This window comes from Aureococcus anophagefferens, assembly GCF_000186865.1.
Source record: "Aureococcus anophagefferens unplaced genomic scaffold AURANscaffold_8, whole genome shotgun sequence".
NCBI classification, from domain to species: Eukaryota; class Pelagophyceae; order Pelagomonadales; family Pelagomonadaceae; genus Aureococcus; species Aureococcus anophagefferens.
The window spans coordinates 989,969-1,011,950 of NW_008705568.1; the positions used below are offsets into that span (position 1 = coordinate 989,969).

Sequence of the window (21,982 nt, forward strand, 5' to 3'; positions counted from 1 at the left end):
GCCCGGCGACGCCGCGCGCGTCGACCGCCTAGCGGCCGCCGCGTGGCCCGACGGCGCGCCCGTGGTCGTCGCGGCCATCGCCGCGGGCGCCGACGTCTTCGGCGCCCACTCCCTCGCCGCGGCGGCCGACGGGGGGCTCTACGCCTGGGGCGTCGGCGTCGCGACCCGCGCCGAATTCAACCGTCGGTTTCGGTGGTCCCGACCAGACTTCAAACCTCTCGAGCTGATTGTTGGACGAACCGATCGCTCTCGTCGAGTTCTCGAAGCAGAGCCGAAGAGGTTGCGTCGAAACTGTCGCGTGCGCTCACGCTGAAGATTTGAATTTGGCGCAGGTCGCGACGGGCCTGCGGAACACGAAGCCCGTGCTCCGGCCCCAAAAGGTGTCCTTCGTCGAGTACGGCGACGACCTGCCGAAGATCGTCGACGTCGCCGCGGGCGGGTCCTTCGGCCTGGCGTTGGACGAGCAACGGCGGGCCTACGCCTGGGGCCTCTGGTCCGGCGGGCGCCTCGGCTTGGGCGACACGCCGACGCTCGAGCGCGACGCGCGCGTCGACGCGACGCGCCAGCGCCGCGCCATGTTCCAGCTGTCGCCGCGGGCCATCCTCCGCGCGCGCCCGGCGCCGGCGACGCGGGCGCCGGACTACCACCGCACGGGCGGCGAGGCGCGCGACGAGAAGAAGCCGAAGGCCGACGACGACGACGACGCGGCCGCGGCGGCCGCGGACGGCGACGAGCTCGAGGCGGCGCTCGTCGACGCGCCGCGCTGGCGGTCCGTGGCCTGCGGCGAGGCCCACGTGCTCGCCGTCGCCGAGGACGGGGCGCTCTACGCCTGGGGCTCGAACGCGCAGGGCCAGCTCGGGCTGGGGCCGTCGCATTTCTTCGACTTCCGCGACGAGCGGCGGCCGACGCCCGTGGTCCCCTTCTGCGGCGGCGATTTGCGGGTCGCCGTCGCCGCCTGCGGCGCGACGCACTCGGCCGTCGTCGACGAGCGCGGGGCCACGTGGACCTGGGGCGGCGGCGGGTCGCGCGGCGCGGCGCTCGGCCACGGCGAGCGGCCGCCGGAGAACGCGGGCCTCGAGAGCACGACGGACTGGATGACGAAGCGCGTGCTCGAGAAGCGGCGGCCCGGGGGCCCCGTGGACAAGACGGCGAAGACGCTGCGCGACGCGCGCTTCGCGTGGCCGCGGCGCGTCGTCGCGCTCGACGGCGTACCCGTGGCCGCGGTCGCCTGCGGCGAGCGCCACAGCGCCTTCTCGACGGCGGCCGGCGACCTGTTGCTCTGCGGCGACGGCTTCGCCTTCCTCGGCGCGTCGGCGACGGAGGAGGCGTCGGCCAAGGTCGGGTCCCTCGCGCACGCGGCGGCCAAAGCGCAGCGCGCCGCGCGCTTGAAGGACACGGCGAACGAGCGCCGGACCAAGCAGGCCGACGCGCCGCCGTCGCCGGAGGACGAGGCCATCATGCGCACGGCCGTCGCGGCCGCCGTCGTCGACGTGCCGAGGCGGCCGTCCGCGGTGTGGCTGCCGGGCCTCGACGGGTCCCGCGTGTCCCGGGTCGCGTGCGGCGGGCAGCACACGGTCGCGCTCGTCGACGGGCCCATGGCCGCGGAGACCGTGGGCCGCCGCCTGCTCCGCGCGGCGAAAAGCGCGACGCGCGAGCTCAACGGCGACGACCGCGCCTGGGCCGGCTCCGGCGACGACGGCGGCGGCTCCGACGACGACGACGACGGCGGCGCCGCGCTCGTCGACTGCATGCTCGTGCCCGGCGGCGGCGCGCCCCTCTACGCCCACCTCGCCGTGCTCAACGCGCGGAGCCCGCTCATGGCCGAGCTCATCCTCCTGGAGCAGCGCGAGGACGGCGACGACGGCGATTTGCTCCAGCTCCTCGTGCCCGACCTGTCGCCGCGCGTCTGCGCGCTCTTCCTCGAGTTCCTCTACTGCGACGACGTCTTCGCGGGCCGCGACCCGCCGCCGCCGTCGCTCCTCGCGGAGCTCGGCGCCGCGGGGCGCCGCTACGGCGTCCCCCGACTCCGCGACGTCTGCGCCGCCGCGCTCGGCGCGCCCGACGACGCCGACGACGCCGACGACGGCGACGACGACGAGCTGCGGGCCGTCCACGTCGCGCCGTCGACGCTGCGCGCGGACCTCGCGGGCCTCGTCGGCGACGGCGCCTTCGGGGACGTCGCCGTCGCGCCGGAGGACGCGCCGGAGTCGCCCGTCTACGCGCACCGCGCGGTCCTCGCCGCGCGGAGCGACTTCTTCCGGGCCATGTTCGCGTCGGGCATGCGGGAGACGCGCGAGCGAAGGCGCGGCGACCTCTGGGGCGACGGCGCGGCGCGGGCGCCCCGCGTCGAGGTCGCGGTGCCCGACGGCGCCGCGACGGTCGCGCGCCTCCTCGGCGCGGTCTACGGCGAGGCGCTCGCGGACGGCGACGAGCGCGCGCTCCTCGAGGACCTCTTCGCCGCGGACCGCTACGGCCTCCTCGACGTCCGCGCGAAGTGCGAGGCCGCCTACGCGACCGCGGCGTCGCCCGCGACGGCGCGCGACGCGCTCGAGGCCGCGGCCGCCGTCGGCGCGGCGTCGCTCGCCAAGGACGTGCTCGCGCGGATCGGCGCCGACGTCGGCGCCTTCGCCGCGGCGAGCGCGGGCCAGGAGCCGAGCTCGCCGGCGGCGCTCCGCGCGATCCACGCCGCGCTCCTCCACGGCCGCCGCCGCCTCCTCCGGCCCGCGGCGCCGCCGCCGCCGCCCGCGGACCCGGACCGCTTCGTCTACCGCACGCACCAGCACTTCCTCTCCCTGCCCCACACGCTCGGCCTCCTCGCCCTCACGGTGGCGAGCCTCGCGGCCCAGCAGTACTACCGCCTCCGCGACTACGCCGTCGTCGTCGTCAACGGCGGCTTCTTCGTCCTCGCCGCGATCCTCTTCTGGCACTCGTCCAAGACCGCGAAGCGCGCCCGGAACTAAAAAGAGCAGCGGACGGCGCGACGTCCCGGGAAAATACGACGGCGAGCTTACGCCGCGTCGGCCGCGAGCGCGGCGGCTCCGTCGCCGTCGTCGGACTCGTCGTCGCCGTCGGCGGCTTCGTCGAAGATGGACTTCTTGCCGAGGCGCAGGGCCGCGTCGCCGTAGGGGTCGTGGTCCGCGAAGCAGCCGGGCATGGCGACGGGGTCGCAGCGGCCCTCGAGCCAGTCGTCGAGGCTCCGCCACTCGAGGGCCGTGATCGCGTACCAGGGCGAGTCGTACTCGAAGCTGTCGTGGATTTCGACGCAGCCGTAGTGGTCCCGCGAGCTCAGCGTCGACTTGGGGCCCGCGCCGAACTCGGAGCCGAGGAAGACCTCGACGTGGACGACGTCGCCCTTCTGCGGCTTCCTGCGCCCCTTGAAGTACGTGCCCTTGACGAAGAGCAGGTCGCCGGGCTCGACCGTCGCCGGGAACTCGCGCGCCGTCGGGCACGTCGCGAACTGGTAGGCCTGGTTCCAGTGGCCGAGGTCGAAGCCGAAGTCCGCGCGCATCTCCCGCGCCGCGCGGCGGATCAGGCCGCAGCAGTCCAGGTAGAGCGGCCGGCCGTGGAGCGCGTCGCCGGGCTTGTGGTAGCGCTCGGCGTAGGGGACGCCCACGTAGGTCTTGAGCTTCTCGATGAACTTCCTCCGGAGCCGCGCCTTGTCGCCCGCGGGATCCGCGGCGCGGCGCGCGGCGGCGCGGACCTTGAGCTCGCTCGCGGGCACCGTGGGCTTGGTCTTGCGGCGGCCGCGCCGGAACTTGGCGAAGGCGTCCTGCAGCGACGGGGCGTCGGCGCCTTCGAGTTCGTCGGCCATGTTTTGCGGCGTGAGGACGCCCATAACCGCGGGGCAGCCCAACCGGCAGGTGCAAGGTGAACGGAAGCTACCGCATCTACCGCGCGGAGTTTCTCGACGACTTTCAGCGATAGCAAGCTCCGCGGGCTCGAAGCTCGTGATTTCATAGAGACGTCCCCCTCCACATGGGCCGCCTCTTCCTCCTCGCGTTCATCGCCGCCCGGTACGCCGCCGACGATGTCCTGTGCGAGCCAGGAACACGCAGCGTCGCCGGCCAGAGCGAGTGCGAGCAGTGTGCGCCCGGCACCTACGCGTCCGAGGCCGGGTCCACGGAGTGTTACCTCTGCGAGCCGGACACGTTCGCCGAGCAGAGCGGCCAGAGCGCGTGCGACGAGTGCCCGGCCGGCAAATACGCGGCCGTGGCTGGATTGATCGATCCGCGTGGATGTACCGATCCTTCGCAGCCCGCGCGTGGATGTACCTGTCCTTCCTCGTCGACGGCGTCAACGGCGAGGCCCTCGTCTCCGAGGCGGGGTTTTCGGCCTTCGCCTACGCGATGAGCGACGTCGTCTCCTTCCTCACCAGGCCCCAGAACATCCTCGACCTCACGGCGACGTTCGGGGAGGACGACGCCGCGTCCATCGAGGTCGTCATCGCCATGGACACGTGCGCGACGTTCGGCCACAGCTCGAACGAGGACTGCCTCGACCATGGCGTCGTGGACGTCGCAAACGCCGTCGTCGACGGCGCCATGCTCGAGCGCATCCTCTACTGGGCGGACTACTTTGGTCTCGACATCGGCGACGACCTGACGGTGGACTCCATCGTCTCGGACCCGGAGCCGTACTGGGTCTACGCGCCGACGCCCGCGCCCACATCCACGACGTGCTCGGGACTCGCCAAGAAACGCTGCAAGAAGACCGCGGGCTGCGCGTACAAGAAGAAAACGTGCATCTCGTGCTCCGGACTGTCGAAGAAAAACTGCAAGAAGACCGACGGCTGCGCGTACAAGAAGAAGACGTGCATCTCGTGCTCCGAGCTGTCGAAGAAAAACTGCAAGAAGACCGACGGCTGCGCGTACAAGAAGAAGACGTGCATCTCGTGCTCCGAGCTGTCGAAGAAAAAGTGCAAGAAGACCGACGGCTGCGAGTACAAGAAAAAGAAGGAGAAGTGCCTCGCCAAGTAGCCATTTCCTAGGGCCTGAAGCATGCGCGCGAGGTCTTAACGTCCGACGCCGCCGCCGACGTCGACCCCCACCCACGCACCATCGCCGCCCAGCTCCGGTTCGCCCAACGCGGACCGGCACGACGGCGACCCCCCGACAGCCTCCCGCCGAGCGCGCGCCCCGTCGTTCTCGACGCGCGGCGCGGCTCCCGCCCGCCCTATTCAGCCCCGTCGGATGGAGAGTCGATCTCCGAGTCCGGCGCGAGCTCATAATAAGCTGAGCAACAAAGCGTAGTCGCGGCGAGTCGAGGCGCGAGGGCTGGCGTCCGGCGCGCGGCGGGGACGCGGGATCCGCGCGAGAGCCCCGCCCGCCGAGGCCCGTGTCGGGCCACCAGCCCGCCGCCAGGCGCCTCTACCGAAAGTCACCCCGCGCGCCACCCCCATCCGTTCCGTCCGGCACTGCGGCACCTTGACTGCAACGCCGTGAGCAGATCGTGAGATCGGGGGGGTCGCCGAGCTGCAGAGCTTCACAGCGCCGCCGCCGCCATGCAGCTCTCGAAGGCCTTGACGCTCCTCTCTCTGGCCGCTTCGGCGGTCGCCCAGGAGACCGGCGTGCTCAAGCTAGATCGTGCTCTGAAGCGGAAGCTCGCGAAGGCGTCGAAGCCGTCGCTCAAGCCCCGGGCCAAGAAACTCGTCGAAACCGCCCACCCGATCCTCAAGGAGGCCTTCGCCGCGACCGGCAAGCTCACGGGGGGGGACTTCGCCGCGGCGGCGGCGGCGGGGCCGGTCCCCGTCGACCGCGCCGCGGCCGCGCCCCCGCGCGCGGCGCCGAGCCGCCTGGGCGGCTTCGCGACCGAGACCACGGGGTCCGACTGCTCCGCGCACTCGTCCACGACGTTTTGCTACGGCATGGACGGCTACGTGGCCACGGACGCCACGAACGGCCTAGACGACGATTGGATCATGGCGTCGCCCGCGCCTCCCTCCGCGTGCGCGTCGTGCGGGTTCTTCGACGACGACGACGAGCACCGCGCGGAGTTCGCCGATCGCACGGACTGGGCCGACTGCGTCAAGTGCGCAGAGGGCGACGAGCTCATGGTCTTTTACGAGGATTGCACCGGCGTCTGCTCGCCCCCCGCCGCGAAAGCCTACTTCGAGGGCTTCGGCTTCGCGGACCTCGACGCGTCCGCGTGCATCGCCCACGAGCCCTGCGGCTACGAGGGCTACTCGCTCGAGGGCACCGTGCCGCCGCTCGAGACCCAGTTGTGGTCCTACTCCTACGAGGACGACGACCCCGTGGACCAGTCCGCCGCCGATCCAGCGGCCACGGGCGACGAGGTCGCCGCGGACTGCGCCGCCGAGAGCCGCGCCGTCGTCGGCTGCTGGCTCGACGCGGGCATCCCGACGGACGACGACGCGGCGCCCATCGCCTACTTCGAGTTCCTCGGCGAGACGTGCGCCGCCGCGGAGCGCAGCTCCGAGTTCCGCGCCATGTGCGCGAACCCCAAGGACGGCGGCGAGTCCTGCGAGGCGGCCTGGACGGCCTACGCCGAGTGCTCCTACGAGTCCCGCGCGCGCGAGGCGGGCCTCGCCTGCGACCTCACTTGCCGCGCGGAGAGCGACGGCGCCGCGGCCACGGCGGTCGCGGCGCTCGCCGCCGTCGTCGCGGCCGCCGTCGCCGCGCTCGCCTGAGCGAGGCGCCCCGAGATCCCAAAGGCCGCAGCCCCTCCCCTCCCCTCCCCCGACGACTAAACGTCCGGCCGGTCGTGTGAGAGGCCTTCGCGCAGTCGCCGAGGTTTCGCCGCAAACGCTGCGACATTTGTGGAGCATGCTCCTCGCACGACCCGGCGCCCTCGCCCTCGTCGCCCTGGGCGTCGCGCGCGCCTGTGACTGCCCCTGGCAGTTCGACGGCGAGTGCGACGTCGGCAACGGGTGCGACTGCGACCCCTTCGACTGCAGCGAGTGCGGCCGACTGGTCACCTGCGAGGCCTGCGCGAGCCGGGGCGATTGCGTGTACTGCGCGGCCGAGAGCCTCTGCGCGCCGGCCGACGACGTGCCGACACCGGCATTCCTCGCGGGCCACGGCAAGGTCTCAACGTGCGCCGCGGACGATTTCGTCGCGACGTGCGGGACGCGCGCGGCCGCGAGCCCGGACCCCTACTACGGCGCCGCGGCGTGGTACCTGGACCTCATGAACGTCGAGGCGGCCTGGGCGTCGGGCGTCACGGGCGCCGGCGTGCGGATCCGCGTCAACGACGACGGCGTCGACGCGTCGCACCCGGACCTCGCGAAGGTGTCCGTCGCGGACTCGTGCGAGGTCTGGGCGCCCCTCGAGGAGGCGGGCGAGGATCACGGCACGGCGTGCGCGGCGCTCGCGGCGGGCTGTGTGAAAATCAAATCTTCAACCCGACTTCAATGTGAGCGTATGCGACGGTTTCGACGCGAGCTCTGAGAGCAATCGATTCGTCCAATAATCAGCCGAATCGACTTCGATTTGACCGAGCTAGAGAGTTCTGAAGTTTGGTTGGGATAACCCAGCTCACTGTTTGATTTCCACACAGGCGGCGGCCAGCGCGAACGACCACTGCGGCGTCGGCGTCGCGCCGGGCGCGAGCCTCAGCGCGTGCGCCATCTACGGGAACCACGAGTCGCCCGAGGCCGCAGACGGCAGCTATCTCTACAGCGGCGACAACGACGTCTCCAGCAACTCCTACGGCGTCGACTCCTGCGTCTTCTCCGGCGTCTACTACTACGGCTACTACTACTATGACGACTGGACCTACGACGACGACTGGTGGAGCGGGTCGGACGGCTACTACTACTACTATTACGACGACGACTACTGGCTCGACTGGACCTACGACGACGACTGGTGGAGCGGGTCGGACGGGACCGCCGCGGGGCGCAAGCCCGACGCCGCGCGCAAGGACATTAGCGGGACCGCCGCGGGGCGCAAGCCCGACGCCGCGCGCAAGAACAAGTCCAGGTCCAAGGACAAGTCCGCGCGGCGGTCGAGGCGCGACTTCGACTTCGGCTTCGACTTCGACTTCGAGGCCGCCGCGGCGTGCCCGTTCTCGTCGGAGGAGGTCTGCGGCGCGTGCGACGGCGACGACTGGGCGTCCGGGTCGCTGAGCGACGCGTGCGAGGACGCCGTCGTCGGCTGGTGCACGCACGACCTCGACTTCGAGACGGACCCGGAGGCGTGCCTCGACTTCGACGAGTATTTCGTGACCTGCGGCCACGGCCAGCTGTCGCGGTCCGAGGCGGCCGCGTTCCGGCGGGGCGTGACGGAGGGCCGCGGCGGCAAAGGCACGGTCTACGTCTTCTCGGCGGGCAACGAGCACGCGCGCCGCGGCGTCGTCCGGAGCCCGCGACCCTCCGACCGACGCACCCTCGCAGGCGAGCGGCGACGACGTGAACTTCGAGGGCGAGCTCCAGAGCCGGTACACGATGTCGATCGCCGCCGTCGGCCGCGACGGGCTCCACGCGTCCTATTCGTCGGTGGGCGCGCCCGTCTTCGCGGCCGCGCCCGGCGGCGACGGGGACCACGTCCACAACATGATCACCGCGCTGCCCCCGTGGCTCGGCCGCGCCGACGACTGCGGCGACGTCGGCATGGGCACGTCCTACGCCGCGCCGCTCGTCGCGGGCGTCGTCGCGCTCGTCCTCGAGGCGAACCCGGACCTCGGCTGGCGCGACGTCTTCGGCGTCGTCGCGACGACCTCCCGGCTCCCGGACGACGCCGGCGACCCGGCGCGGTCGCTCAACGCCGCGGCCATCGGCCACAGCTACCAGTACGGCTTCGGCGTCGTCGACGCGGGCGCGGCCGTCGCCGCGGCGCGGACCTGGGCGACCTACGGCCCCGAGACACGTGCTCGCGTCGAAGACCTACGCGAACCGCGCGCTGCCGGACTTTGGCGGCGCGGGCGAGACCTGGGTCGCGTCGACGGAGGCGACGGGCTTCGCGGGCCACGGCGACTTCGTCGTCGAGCACGTCGCCGTGCTCCTCACCGTCGCCCACGAACGGCGCGGCGACGTCCGCGTGATCCTCGAGCGGGGCGCTGTGTGGAAATCAACCACTGGTTTGGGGGGTCCCCACCAAACTTCAGAACTCTCTATCTCGGTCAAATCGAAGTCGATTCGGCTGATTTTTGGACGAATCGATTGCTCTCATCGAGTTCTCGAAGCACAGCAGAAAGCCTTGCGTCGAAACCGTCGCATATGCGCACATTGAAGTCGGGTTGAAGATTTGAATTCCACACAGGCGGGGCGGCGTCGAGAGCGTGCTCGCGCGCGACTCGCCGGAGCTCGGCGACGGCTACGACGAGCACAAGTACACGACGCCGCGCCACTGGGGCGAGCGCGCGGACGCGGGCGGCGCCTTCACGCTCCGCCTCGCGGACATGCGCGCCGGCGCCGGCGACGGCCTCTTCGTCTCCTGGACCCTCTTCGTCTACGGCCACACCGTCGAGCCCGAGTCCGACGGCGCGGTCCTCGCCTCCGACGGCGCGGCCCCGCGCGCGGCGACGGCCGGCGCCGCGGTCGCCGCGGCGGCGGCGCTGCTGCTATTTGGGGCGCTCTAGATACTCCTACTAAGTAAAAGAGTACATGTATAATGTGCAGGGCACGAGTGTGTTCACATGGGCGCGCCTCGCTTGTCGACTTCACTTTTGCATCGCGGGCGGCGCCTCCTCGCCGACGTATTCGCGCTCCGGGGGGTCGAAGCCGCACGCGGTGCCGTCTGTGTGCCGGACGTCGGCCTCCCATGGCAGCGCGTAGCGCCCCGCGACGAGGTCCTTCATGTACGTGTAGGGGCAGTCCTTCGCGCCGCCCCTGACGGCGACGTAGCCGCGGTGGCCGAGCTGGTAGATGTTGTTCTCGACGCCCCAGCAGATTCGCGCCTCGCGCACGAGGTCGGGGCGCACCTCCGCGGTGACGATCTCGTCCGCGCGGCCCGTCAGGCCGTGGGCGATCACGCACCCGTCAAAGTTGACGATCATGCCCTCGCCCATGGAGTCGAAATCGCCGTCGCTGCCGCACATGCACACGTTCGCCGTGACCATGAGGTTCTGGAAGGAGTTGCTCCGGTTCGTGAAGCGCCACGAGTCGCGGATCGGCGCCGTGTACCCCGCGGTGCGGAGCATGATCTCCGCGCCTTTATACGCGCACTCGCGCGCCATCTCGGGGAACATGCCGTCGTGGCATATGATGAGCGCCAGTTTGCAGCCGCCCGGGCCGACGCACACGGGGACGCCGACGTTGCCCGGCTCCCAGGGCTCGACGGGGATCCAGGGATGCAGCTTGCGGTAGTAGAGCGCGATCTTACCCTTCGCGTCGATGACGAGTCCCGTGTTGTAGGGGTTGCCCGCGGGGTTGTACTCCATGATGCTGAAGCAACCCCAGATCTCGTGCGCCTCGCACGCCGCGCGGAAGCTCCCCACCTCGGGCCCGTCGAGCGCGCACATGATCTCGGGGTTCGTGTCCATCGAGAGTCCGTGCAGCGAATACTCCGGAAAGACGACGAGGTCCATCCCGGGCAGGTTGCGCCGCGCCTTGCCGACCATCGCGACGATTTTCTGCGTCTGCGCGGCGAGGTCGGCCTTGGTCTTGACCGTCGGCAGCTGGAGCTGCACGACGCCGATGACCACGCCGTTCGGCGACTTGTTGAGGCCACCGAGGCCGCCCGAGCTCATCCTCTCGTCGCGTTCAGCGGCGACTAGCTAAATCACGGGCGCCAGCCCTCCTCTAGAGAATCGATTTTGTGGCAGAAATCGATTTTGTGGCGAGTTTGTGGGCCCCCTAAGAGAGACGCGTCAAGGCGGGTTTGTGGCCAAAATTAACCCCCCTCCAGATCCTGGTAGAACCTCCCGTCCTCCGGCGGATCCTCCCGGTCCCCTACGTTTAGAGACGCATCAACGCAAAAAAGTCCTCGCGCAGTCGGCAAGGGCACGCTAAAAAATGGCCCTCCTCCGCCGGGCCGTGCGCCTCGTCGTGCTCGTTCTCCCCTTCGTCTCGGCGCGTGAGCTTCGCGAAGCCCTGGAGGGCGCAGAAGATCCTGTGCGTGAGGCGTTGGAGAGATCGGTGGGCCGCCACGAGAAAGCGAAAAACCTCTTCGAGGCCCACGGCCATCTCCTGCCCGGCGAGCTCCGCGACCGCGCGCGCTCGCTCCTCGACCGCCACGGGCGAGCCGTCGCGGGCGCGGCCGCGGGCGGCGCGCCGGGGCCCCGGGCCCTCGACGCCCTCGCGCGCAAGGAAGCGCACGCGCTCGAAAGCTACCGGCGCCTCGGCGGCGACGACGCGGCGCGGCGCGCGCGCGCGGCCCTCCCGCCGCCGTCGCCGCGGGCAAAATCGCGCGCCACCGCCGCCTCTCTCTTCGCCGCGACGGGCATCGACTCTGGCGAGCCCGCCTGGGGCGCCCCCTTCCGCGCGGTCGACGGCCTCTTCGGCGGCGAGGTCCCCCTCGAGGCCGTCGGCGTGAGCGCCAAGGTCCGCGGCGGCGACGTGAGCGCCGGCCGCTACCACGTCGCGCTCCAGCCGCCCTGCGACTGCTGGACCTTCGGGCCCGAGGCCGTCGCGGCCGCGGCGCGCGACGTCGCCGAGCGGCTCGACGCGCCGCCCCTCGTCCATGCCTGGATCGACGCGCTCGAAGCGGGGGCGTCGCTGCCGTCCGTCGGGTTCGGCGTCGACAAGGACGCCAACGCCGCCAAGGTCTACGTCGCGGCCTACGGCGGGCGCGCGCTCCCGGCGCTCCCCGGCGCCGAGGCGCTCGAGTCCGGCGCGAACCGCATGGCGAGCCTCGAGTGGCGCCTCGGCGCGCCCGAGGTCTCGCTCCGCCACTACGCGGTCGCGGACCCCGACGCGACGGCCGCGCGCCGCCTCGAAGCCTTCGTCGACGCCGGCGCGGTCGCGGCGCTCGCGGCGCTCGGCGACGTCGCGAGCGAGGACGTGAGCGTGACGCCGCCGTTCCTCTCCGGCGACGAGACGCCGCGCGCGTCCCCGGAGAAGTCCAAGGCCGGCCTCAAGCTCAAGGGCGCGGGGCCCGGCGCGTCTCCCGACGCCGAGGCGGCGCTCGCGGCCGCGCTCGCGCTCGGCGGCGCCGCGGACGCGTGGCTCGCGTCGTCGCGCGCCGTCGACCACGCGGTCTCCAACGTCCAGTTCGGCCAAGGGTTCGCGACGCTCTACCGCCACCCGACGTCCTTCGGCCACGTCGACGCGGACGCGCCCGCGCAGCGCCGCGCGCTCCGGGCCGCGGTCGCCGCGCCGGCGCGCCGCCGCCGGCTCGCGCGCGAGGAGGAGAGCGCGCTCCCCTTCACGGCCTGCGAGCAGGCCATCGACGACTTCGAGCAGGACGCGATCTGGGGCGACGCCGCCGAAGGGACCTGCAAGGGGGCGACGGACGCGATCGAGGACCGGGGCGACCCGCGCTACGAGTGCCCGCTCGCGTGCCGCTCGGCGATCGCGGAGCTCGCCGAGCGCTGCTCCTCCTGCGCCCAGGTCCACAAGGCCTGCGACGACGTCGTCGACTACGACGCGTTCGACCACCCCAAGCTCCGGCGCCGCTTCACGACCGTCGTCGCCGGCGACCTCGGCGAGGCGTGCCGCTACCACCTCGAAAACAACGGCCTCTTCGACGGCGAGCTCGGCTGCTACGCGGCGGACGCGTCGGCGTCCGAGGCGACGGTGACGTGCGCGGCGGCGGCGGAGGACGTCGGCGCGTCCACCGCGGCCGAGTTCGAGGCGAGCTTCAAGGCCAAGTTCGAGGCCGAATTCGCGCGGGACGACCCCTGCGCCTACGACGCCGCGGCGTCGAGCGCGAACCTCGGGAGCGCGATCGTCGAGGACGGCGACTCGACGTGGTCCGACGTCGAGCCCCTGTCGGACGTCCCCGCGGACCGCCGCTACACGCGGCCCTACGGCGACGCCGGCTTCCTCGAGACCATGGAGACGTGGGGTCCCGACGCGTGCCTGTACCCGCACTACGGCTACATGCCCGACGCGCCGCTCTGCGACGAGTGCGCCGCCGTCGCCGAGGCGCGCGACACCGTCGCGCAGGGGATGTGGGACGGGCCCTGCGTCGACTCGGCGGACGACGCCGTCGACGACGAGGCGTCGGCCTTCGGCGTGACCTATCCGGACCACTTCCCGGGCTGCGGGTGCGACTGCGCGGACCACGCGGACCGCGTCGACGCGCACTGCGCCGCGGACGAGTGCGCGGACGTCGGCAAGATCTACGGCACGACTTGCCCGTCGAACGCCGGCGCCTGCGGAGCGGAGGACGAGTCGCTCTGGGGGTACGAACACGCCTGCTTCGAGGCCGACGGCTCGCGCGCGGCGGGCGTCTGCTACGAGACCCTCGACCGCGTCCCGGCGATCGACGGCGGCGACGAGCTCGACGAGGCGGAGCACGCCGAAGAAGAAGAGCACCACGACGACCCGACGGCGACGACCACGACGAGGACGAGCACGGCGACGAGCTCGACGAGGCGGAGCACGCCGCCGTCGACTGCGTCGCGGCGAACTGCCCCGAGGGCTTCGACACGGAGTACTACTCCTACTCCTACATGGGCGACGACGACTGGTTCGACGGCACCTGCGACTCCGTCGAGGGCGCGCTCGACTTCACGTTCCTCTGCCAGAGCGCGGACGCGACGTGCGGCGAGTGCCAGAGCGCGGTGCGCGCCTACTCGGAACTCCTCTGGGAGACGCAGGCCGCGTCCATCGGCCTTGTCTGCGACCTCGACTGCCCGGCCTACGGCGCCGCGGCCGAAGACACCCATGACGACCACGACGGCCACGACCACGGCGCCGCGGTGCCCGCGGAGTCCGACGGCGCCGCCAAGATCGGCGCCGCGGCCGCGTCCGCCCTCGCGGCCGCTTTCGCGTTCCTCTGAGTTGGAGCGCGAAAAGCCCAAGAAGCAAGCACCGACGCCGCCGCGAGCCGCGCGTCGAGAGGCGCCTTTCGAGAGCTGCCCTGGGGCGTCTGAGATCGCTAGGCGCTTGCGCCGGCCTTCTTCTCGATCGCGATCCGAGGTCCCTACACACGTGAGCTACAGGAGGCCTACTCGCCTTCCGGGCACGGCTCTCGACGAGGGCCAACCTGCTCGTGCAGCGGGGCTCGTCGGAACTCGGGACGTTCGGGTATGTCAGGTGGTGGGACCGGGTCATGTCGGACAGGCTCATGTGGGTCTACCGAGCCCTCGACCGCGGCCACGCAGCTTCGGCCCTCCTCGAGTCCGCTCTGGCACGGCTCCAGCGTCGGTTCGCCCGGGCCTCCCCGGTCTTGGAGTCCCCTGACGCGGCCGGCGGGAAGTGGCTGTGGGCGCCCTCCGCCCACGACGGCGGTTTCCTTGGGACCCTCTCCGTCTGGTGCGGCTCGAACGGGATCTCCCTCCGCGGGTCCCCCGGGCTCGCAGGCTCCGTGCCCGGCGAGGAGGCCTCTGTGGCCGACCTCGCCGCACGGCCGGCGCATGCTGTCCAGCGCGCATGTTCCGCGTTCCAGGCGTGGTGGCCCTCCGACTTTACCCTTCTCGACGGCGCGACATTCTCCGACGGCCCTGTCGCCTGCGACGAGACCGAAGGCCGCGGCATCCTGGCTTCGATACGGGCTGCGCTCGACGTGTCCCCCGCGGGGCTCATCTCTGACGATCTGGCGACGCCCGACCGCGTCTCCCTGGGCAACTCGATCGCTCCCGGGCAGGTCCTCTTCTGGCCCTTGGGCATTGAGCCGCCGGAGGTGGCCGGCGCCCCGGCCATGGGCCTCTTCGCGGTCCGCTCCGTTTCGGGGACCTCCTTCCGGGCGGTCCGCCTCGCGCGGCGAATCTACCTCGGCCGGCGCGACCAGTGGCCCGTGGGCACCAGGGCGACGATGAAGTGCCACAAGGTCTACTACGAGGGGGTGATCGCCCTGGTGGAGCGCAACTTTACGACGGTCTCGTGGCCGGACCCGGACGAGGAGCCCGCTCGCGAGAAGCACGCGCACGTCCACCCTTTCACCCAGAACACGGTCGCGTTCACTTCCACCTCGGTCTGGCCTGGCGATGATGCGCAATGGGTCGAGGACGGTCCTCCCGTCGTCTTCCACGGCTCGCACGGGGTCAAGCTCCCGGTATCGCGTAGCGCCCTGCAGCGCCCGGACTGCAGTCGTGTTCCGGTGAAGGTTCTGCTGTCCGGTCGCTTTCAGGCTGCGCTCGCGTCGTCGTGGTCGTGGGCAGGCTCCTCTGGCACGGCCCCGACAGTGGCCAGGCTGGCCGCTCCTCCTCATGGACCCCCCGGTTCCCCCGGTCCGCCGCCTCCGGTCGCGGTCATGGAGCAGGTTGGCTTCTCCCCGCACTCCACGGTGATCTCGGAACGCTTGCACACGTTGCGGCCAAACCGCCGGGCAGGGACGCTGGCGGTGACCGACGGCGCCCTCGTCCTCGAGGACGGCTCCTCCGGTGGGGTGCTCCTTCTCCCGGGCCAGGACCTCCCAGTCGTCTGGGCGCGTTCCGACAGCCCCGGGCGGTGCCGCCCCTCGTCGTATCGGTCCGAGGCCAACGGGCTGCTCGATGCTCTACGCATGGCATGGGCCCTCGGAGCGCCGGCCCCCATCGCCGTCTATCTGGACAACGCGGCAGTGGTGCGGGTCTTCCAGGACTGTGAGTCTCGGAACGTCTCGTGCTCCGTCGATGTCTGGGATGAGATTCGCTGGTGGAAGGGGCGCTGGCGTCCCGGTGACGTATCAGTGGCCTGGACGTCCGGGCACGCCGAGCGCCGAGAGCCCGACCAGCGGAAATGGTCGGACCTCGACCTCCTTAACCATCTCGCTGACGGCATGGCAGGCGAGGGCCGACGGTACGTCCCCAGGGACTTCGGTTTCGACCACGGCCGCCGTTGGCAGATATGGCTCGGCGGGCTCCGGGTCGTGGATGTTCGCGATGCCCACCCGCTATTGGAAGCGATCGGCCTACGGCGGACACTCGAGTACGCCCCCAAGGATGGCTCCGACGCGCGGGTTCCGTATGCTCCGAACCAGTCGTTCACCCGGCTCTTCGCGCGACGCAAGGAGGTGCGCGAGCGGGCGGAGTCCGCGAAGTTCATGTGGGGCCAACTGGCCACACTCTCGCGGCTCTCGTCGTGGAAGGCCCTCCACCCCGATGGCCGCGCGGAGCGCCAGTGCCGTTGCTGCGGGCGTTCCCCCGAGACCCTGATGCACCTCTTGGTTTCTTGCTTGGCCCCTGCGGTGGTGGCGGTGCGGACGGCGTTTCACGGCAACGTCGTTGCGGCAGTGCGAACATACGCGGCGCCCCGAAGCGGCGGCCTGAGCGCAGCAGTCCTCTCGGACCTCCTCCGGCGGGCCCTGACCCTTCTCCCCGACGGCGCTCTCCGCTCCGGGGAGGGCACCCTGGCGGAGACCCGGGCCCTGCGGTTCGTGACCGGTCACTTTCCGTCTAGCCCTCTTTTTGACGGGGTCGCCGCCAAGGGCGAGGCAGCCGTCTCGCAGTTCATCCGGAAGTTCCGGGCGCTGTGTTCCGGCGAGCTCTGGTGGCCGATCTGGGATCTCTGTCGCGGCTCTTCTGGCGAGGACGTCGCGGGCCTGGGGGGCGCCGACGAGCTGGACGAGGGCCGCTCTGATGACGACGGCGACGGCTAGCCTCACAGGGCCTCGGCCGGCGGTCCGCCCCGCCCCGCGGCGCGCGGCGGCTGGCCCCCCCTTTCTTCTTCTTCCCCCTCTTTCCCCCGCTCGCCCCCGGTCACTGACTCCGGGCCTGCCCGGTGTCGGGGAGCGAGCCCCCTCCGACTCTCCCTTCCGCTATCTTGGCGCGCGGCCTCGTCCGTCTCGGCAGGGCCATCTACCCTGGCTTGGCTCGCCGCGCTCCCCCCGCCGTCCCCGACGGCCGTCGATTGATCTCCAGCCCGCGGGGTCTCTCGACGACTTGCTACCGCGGCTTCCCACCGTCCAGTCCGTTGTGAGGGGCTGACAGACGGGCCTCCTCAACTGGCTTCGCCTTGGGCGGGCGTTTCCGGTTACCTGCACACCTCGGCTCTCGGCTGAGTGATCCTTCCGATCTCCGACCTGATCCGCGTGCGCCGACGGCCGCCCACGGGCCGCCGTCCTAGTCCCACGTTAAAGCACCCATAATAATAATAATACACGAGCCCTAACCAGTAACCACACCCCCGGTCAAAAAAGGGAAGTATCTTGCGACTCATCGAGCAAGTATCCATGATAGGGATCAGCTCGCGAGGGCGCTTTCATTTTCATTGCAGGAACGCCGCGCAAGGGCCCGCCCGCACCGCATGAGCACCTCGGTGACGCCGAAGTGAAAGGCCATGGCTTCCAAGCTCAAGCAGAGCCTGACGTCGGCCCAGGAAATGGAGTCGACCCTGGGCAACGTCCTGAGCGCCGCGGTGCGCGAGGCCACGGCGCCGTTCCAGGCGAAGCTCGAGCGGCTGGAGGCGGAGAACCAGGCGCTCAAGGCGCGGCTCTCGGCCTTCGAGGCGCGGTCCGAGCTCGCGAACCCGCAAGAAACCTCCGGGTCCGAGAAGAAGCCCGCCGATGACGCGGAGGAGGCGCAGATGGTCGCCGTGCTCCGGGACTTCACGCCGCTGTGCAAGCTCGAGGCGCCGCGGCGGCTCGTCGCCGCTCCGGAGCTGAAGCGCAGCGAGGGGTGGGTCGCGACGTCGCGCGCGAGCGCCGAGTCCGTCGCCGCGCTTCGTCCGCTCGTCGCGGAGCTGGAAAAGGTCATCGGCGCGGCGGTGGCGGCGCGCCTCGGGGAGGCGCGGATCTTCTCGCGCTGCGTCGCGGTCGTCGAGGAGGGCAACCGAGACTTTCGAGCCGTCTACAATTCGATGTGGACGACCATCGCCCACGCGGACGCCGAGGGCCTCGCCCAGCGTCGTGCGACAGGAGTGTTTTTTCGCGTGAACTTCGCCTGAAGATGTGAAGAAATCCGACCCCGTCGCACTCGGTAGGCCTCGCCGCCTACGCGGCCGCGGTCGCAAAGCTCACGGACCTGCCCGGCGCGGGCGCGAAGCAGCGCGCGGGACGACGTCGTCGCGCTCTACGAGGACGCCGCGCGCGCGAAGCCCGGCTTCGACGCGCTCGTGAAAGAAATCGCGGCGCGCGTCCCCGCCGTCGAGCTCTCCCTGCCCGCGGGCCTGAAGTCGACCGCGCGAATCGTCGAGAAGAGCCTCTTCCGCGTCGACGCGCCGCCCGGCACCGTCGACGGCGTCTTCGACGTCGTCCGGGGCATGCTCGTCGCCCCGTCGATGGCCGCCGTCGCCGCGGTGGTCAAAGCTTTCGGCTCGAACTCTCGCGTCGTCCTCACGCGCGTGAAGAACCGCTACGACGACGCCGCCGCGAGCGCCGGCGGCTGGCGCGACCTCATGCTCAACTTCTACCTCGCCGACGACGACGCGAAGCACGTGTGCGAGGTCCAGGTCGTCCACCGCCAGATGCTCGTTGCGCGCGCGGGCCTCTCGGGCCACAGCGTCTACAACCGTTCGCAACGCCTCCGAGCTCTGCGAGTACATGGAGAGCTGCTGCGTCGGCCGCCTCGGCTGGACGGCGGAGCACGCGGACCGCGCCGGCTTCGCGCTCGCGGACCGCATCAGGGTCGGGCTCGCGACGGACGCCGAGGCCCGGGCCGGCGGCTTCTCCAAGGAGGCGCTCGCGATCAAGAAGCTGCTCCGCGCCATCGCGACGACGACGACGACGACGTCGATGCCGACCGCCGCCGGTGCCTCCAGCTCCACCTCGACGCGCGCCAGGCCTTCGACATCGAGAACGCCAAGACGCGCCGCGAGGCGGAAGCGATCGACGCTGCCCTCGCCAAGGCCATGAAGAAGGGCGACGTCTCGCGCCTCTCGAAGCTCAAGGCGAAAGCGGAGCAGCTGCGCAAGAAACTCGCCGCGCTCCAGGCCGGCGCGCCCGAAGACGTCGCGCGCCGCCTCCGGGCCGCGGGCGCGTCCGTCGGCGACGTCTACTTCGCGCAGCGAGCGCGGAAGGAAATCCGCGCTGCCGTCGCGACCTTCGAGGCCGAAGGCGACGCGGACGCGGTCGCGATGCTGCGGGAAAAGATGGCGGAGTTGCGGGCAGACGAGGCGCGCTGCGGCTTCGAGAGCTTGATTCCCGATGTGGTCGCCGCCGCCGGCTTTGCGGTGCCGTGCTATACGGCGTCGGCATCGGGCGACAAGACGGTCCGGCTCTGGGGCGTCGACGACGGCGAGTGCAAGCGCGTGCTCCAGGGGCACTCTGGAGAGGTAAACTCCGTGGCGTTCGCGCCGACGCGACCGGGCGAGGCGGCGCTGCTGGCGTCGGCATCGGACGACAAGACGGTCCGGCTCTGGGGCGTCGAGGACGGCGAGCGCACGCGCGTGCTCGAGGGGCACTCGGATTTTGTGATCTCCGTGGCGTTCGCGCCGGCGCGGCCGGGCGAGGCGGCGCTGCTGGCGTCGGGATCGAAGGACAACACGGTCCGGCTCTGGGGCGTCGACGACGGCGAGTGCAAGCGCGTGCTCAAGGGGCACTCGAATACGGTATACTCCGTGGCGTTCGCGCCGGCGCGGCCGGGCGAGGCGGCGCTGCTGGCGTCGGCGTCGAGCGACAACACGGTCCGGCTCTGGGGCGTCGACGACGGCGAGTGCAAGCGCGTGCTCAAGGGGCACTCGGATACGGTATACTCCGTGGCGTTCGCGCCGGCGCGGCCGGGCGAAGCGGCGCTGCTGGCGTCGGGATCGAAGGACAGGACGATCCGGCTCTGGGGCGTCGACGACGGCGAGTGCAAGCGCGTGCTCGAGGGTCACTCTGATGAGATAAACTCCGTGGCGTTCGCGCCGGCGCGGCCGGGCGAAGCGGCGCTGCTGGCGTCGGGATCGGACGACAAGATGGTCCGGCTCTGGGGCGTCGACGACGGCGAGTGCAAGCGCGTGCTCGAGGGGCACTCGAATGACGTATGGTCCGTCAATATCGGCTACGTCCTGCCAGATCAAGACTGAACTCGGAGCCTTGCTCACCATGGCGGCTTGAGAAACGATCCCCGGCGACCCCCCTTCGAAGAGTCTGACACGGACGCGCACCCCTGCCTCGGCGCGTCGAAGCAACCCTACTTCTCGCGCCATTCAGAACGCCTGCAGGGGGGTTCTAGAGGGCTTCTACGCGCATCGGGGGAGCGTTTACATACGCGTAAGCGTGACCTCGCGTCCGGATTACGCCGCTGACGGACGAGCGAACGCCTGCTCGGTTGCTTGAAGTAAACTTTACGCCAAAGAAGCAGCCCCTGTTCAAAAACTCGTCAAATGGGGCAGCCAGTTCCGTAGAGTTCACGCGGGCCAGAGCCACACCGGAGCACACAAACCCCCCTATGGCGGCGTCGCTGCCGCTGAAGCGCGCGAAGCACCGGGAGGCGTTCGTCCGCGCCGCGCAGCGGGCCGCGGCGGCGGACGCGCGCCTCGACGAGGTCGACGTCATGCGCGTGGTCGCGGCCCTCAAGGAGCGGCTCAAGTTCAGCGAGGCGCGCGCGGCCCGGGCCGAGGCCTCGAACGCTGCGCTCCGCGACTCGCCGGGCGGCGGCGGCGACCGGTCGAACGAGGCGCTCGAGGCCGCGTTCGAGAAGCTCCGCGAGGAGTACGAGGGCCTGAGCCGGACCCTCAACGACAAGCTCGCCGAGGAGGCCGCGGCCGCGGAGGCGCCGCCGCCCGCCGCCGCCGACGCCGACGCGGACGCGCGGCTCGCGGCCGCGGCCGCCGAAGCGACGGAGCTCGGGGCCAGGGCCGCGGAGCTCGAGTCGCGGCTCGCGGCGGCGGACGCCGACGTTTCGCGGCTCCGGGCCGAGGCCGTGGACCTGCGGGCGGCCCTCGCCGAGGCGCGGCAGGTCGACGAGACGGCGGCGACGGAGGCCCGCGAGGAGGCCGAGCGCCGGGCCGCGGACCGACACCGCTTCGACGCGGCGCGGATCGCGGAGCTCGAGGGCGCCGCGAAGCAGTCGGACGAGGCCGCGGCGGACGCGGCGAAGCGCGCGGCGGGCGCCGAGGCGCTCCTCGCCGAGGCCGAGGCGCGCCTCCGCGACGCCGTTGCCGCGCCCTCGGCGGCCGCGGCGCCGTCGTCGCCGCTGACGTCCTACGAGGCGCAGATCGCCGCGCTGACCGAGGAGCTCGGCGCCAAGGACGGCGCCATCGCGAGCCTCGAGGAGCAGCTCGGCAGCGCCGAGGCCAAGGTCGCCTTCCTCGAGGGCCACCTCGGCAAGCGCGGCCGCCGCGCGGGACGCGAACAACCGCTCGATCGGAGGCGCGCTTCTTTTCGGAAGAGAGTCGTTTTTCTCGCGCCCGAAAAACCGCGTCGCATCGCAGGCTCGACGCGCACCTCCAGTCGCTCGCGGTCGCGCGCGACGACGACGACGGCGCCGCCGCGCGGGGCCGCGCGGACGTCGACGCGGCGGATGCGGCCGCGGCCGCGGACTTCGACGCCGACGCGGCGGCGGCGACGCTCGCCGACGACGTCGCCGCGACGCCGGCGTCGCCGTCGGCCTACAGCGAGCTCGTGACGCCGCGCAAGGAGCGGGCGTCGCCGGCCGACGCGTCGCCCGCGTCGTCGGACGACGACCTCGACGCGTCGCGCCCGGGGCCGCGAAAGGGTGATGCAACGTCGCTTCAACGTGAGTGTTCCACGCGCGCGCGTTTCGGCAAAACAATCAGCGCTTCGAGAGCGCTCCGAGAGATGATCGCTCGTCCAAAGATGAGCCGAAACGAGTGGAAAACGGCCGAGAGAGGAGCCTTTGACGCTGGGAAGTTCGCATCTTTTCGCGGCCCAGGTCGCGCCAGGAGCTCGAGCTCGCGCGCGCGGCCCTCGAGGGCGCCGACGCCGTCGAGCGCGAGCTGCGCGCCGACGTCGCCCAGCGCGACGCGGACCTCGCGGCCGCGCGCGAGGCGGCCGCGGCGCTCGAGGCCGCCGCGGCGACGGCCGCGGCCGCGCGCGACGCCGCCGACGCGGGCCGCCGCGGCGACGCCGAGGCCGCCGCGGCCGGCGTCGCCGCCGCGGCCGAGGGCCGGGCC

The 21,982-nt window shown here is 71.6% G+C and overlaps 4 protein-coding genes across 4 annotated transcripts in view; 3 read left to right on the top strand and 1 right to left on the bottom strand.

The window, feature by feature from the left end:
• Positions 1-767: 767 nt before the first annotated feature.
• On the top strand, positions 768-1,013 carry AURANDRAFT_15089 (hypothetical protein; the record flags this gene model as incomplete). Its single annotated transcript, XM_009038313.1, has 1 exon — positions 768-1,013. A coding segment is annotated over one exon (246 nt), but the record flags the coding sequence as incomplete, so codon positions are not given.
• Positions 1,014-9,566: 8,553 nt separating this feature from the next.
• Positions 9,567-10,671, bottom strand: AMIF (hypothetical protein; the record flags this gene model as incomplete). Its single annotated transcript, XM_009038497.1, has 1 exon — positions 9,567-10,671. One exon carries the CDS (start codon positions 10,645-10,647, stop codon positions 9,619-9,621), a length of 1,029 nt encoding a protein of 342 aa, XP_009036745.1.
• Positions 10,672-19,012: 8,341 nt separating this feature from the next.
• AURANDRAFT_25573 (hypothetical protein) lies at positions 19,013-19,930 on the top strand (the record flags this gene model as incomplete). The annotated part of the gene is made up of 1 exon (XM_009038314.1): positions 19,013-19,930. One exon carries the CDS (start codon positions 19,013-19,015, stop codon positions 19,928-19,930), a length of 918 nt encoding a protein of 305 aa, XP_009036562.1.
• Positions 19,931-20,295: 365 nt separating this feature from the next.
• The window catches only part of AURANDRAFT_71560 (hypothetical protein), a gene marked incomplete at both ends in the record, with an annotated part of 4,111 nt that continues 2,424 nt past the window's right edge, over positions 20,296-21,982 (top strand). Inside the window, 3 exons of the mRNA XM_009038315.1 lie at positions 20,296-21,147; positions 21,219-21,541; positions 21,742-21,955. Of these exons, the coding sequence (XP_009036563.1) occupies positions 20,296-21,147; positions 21,219-21,541; positions 21,742-21,955 (1,389 nt within the window). The remainder of the gene's footprint in view (positions 21,148-21,218; positions 21,542-21,741; positions 21,956-21,982) is intronic.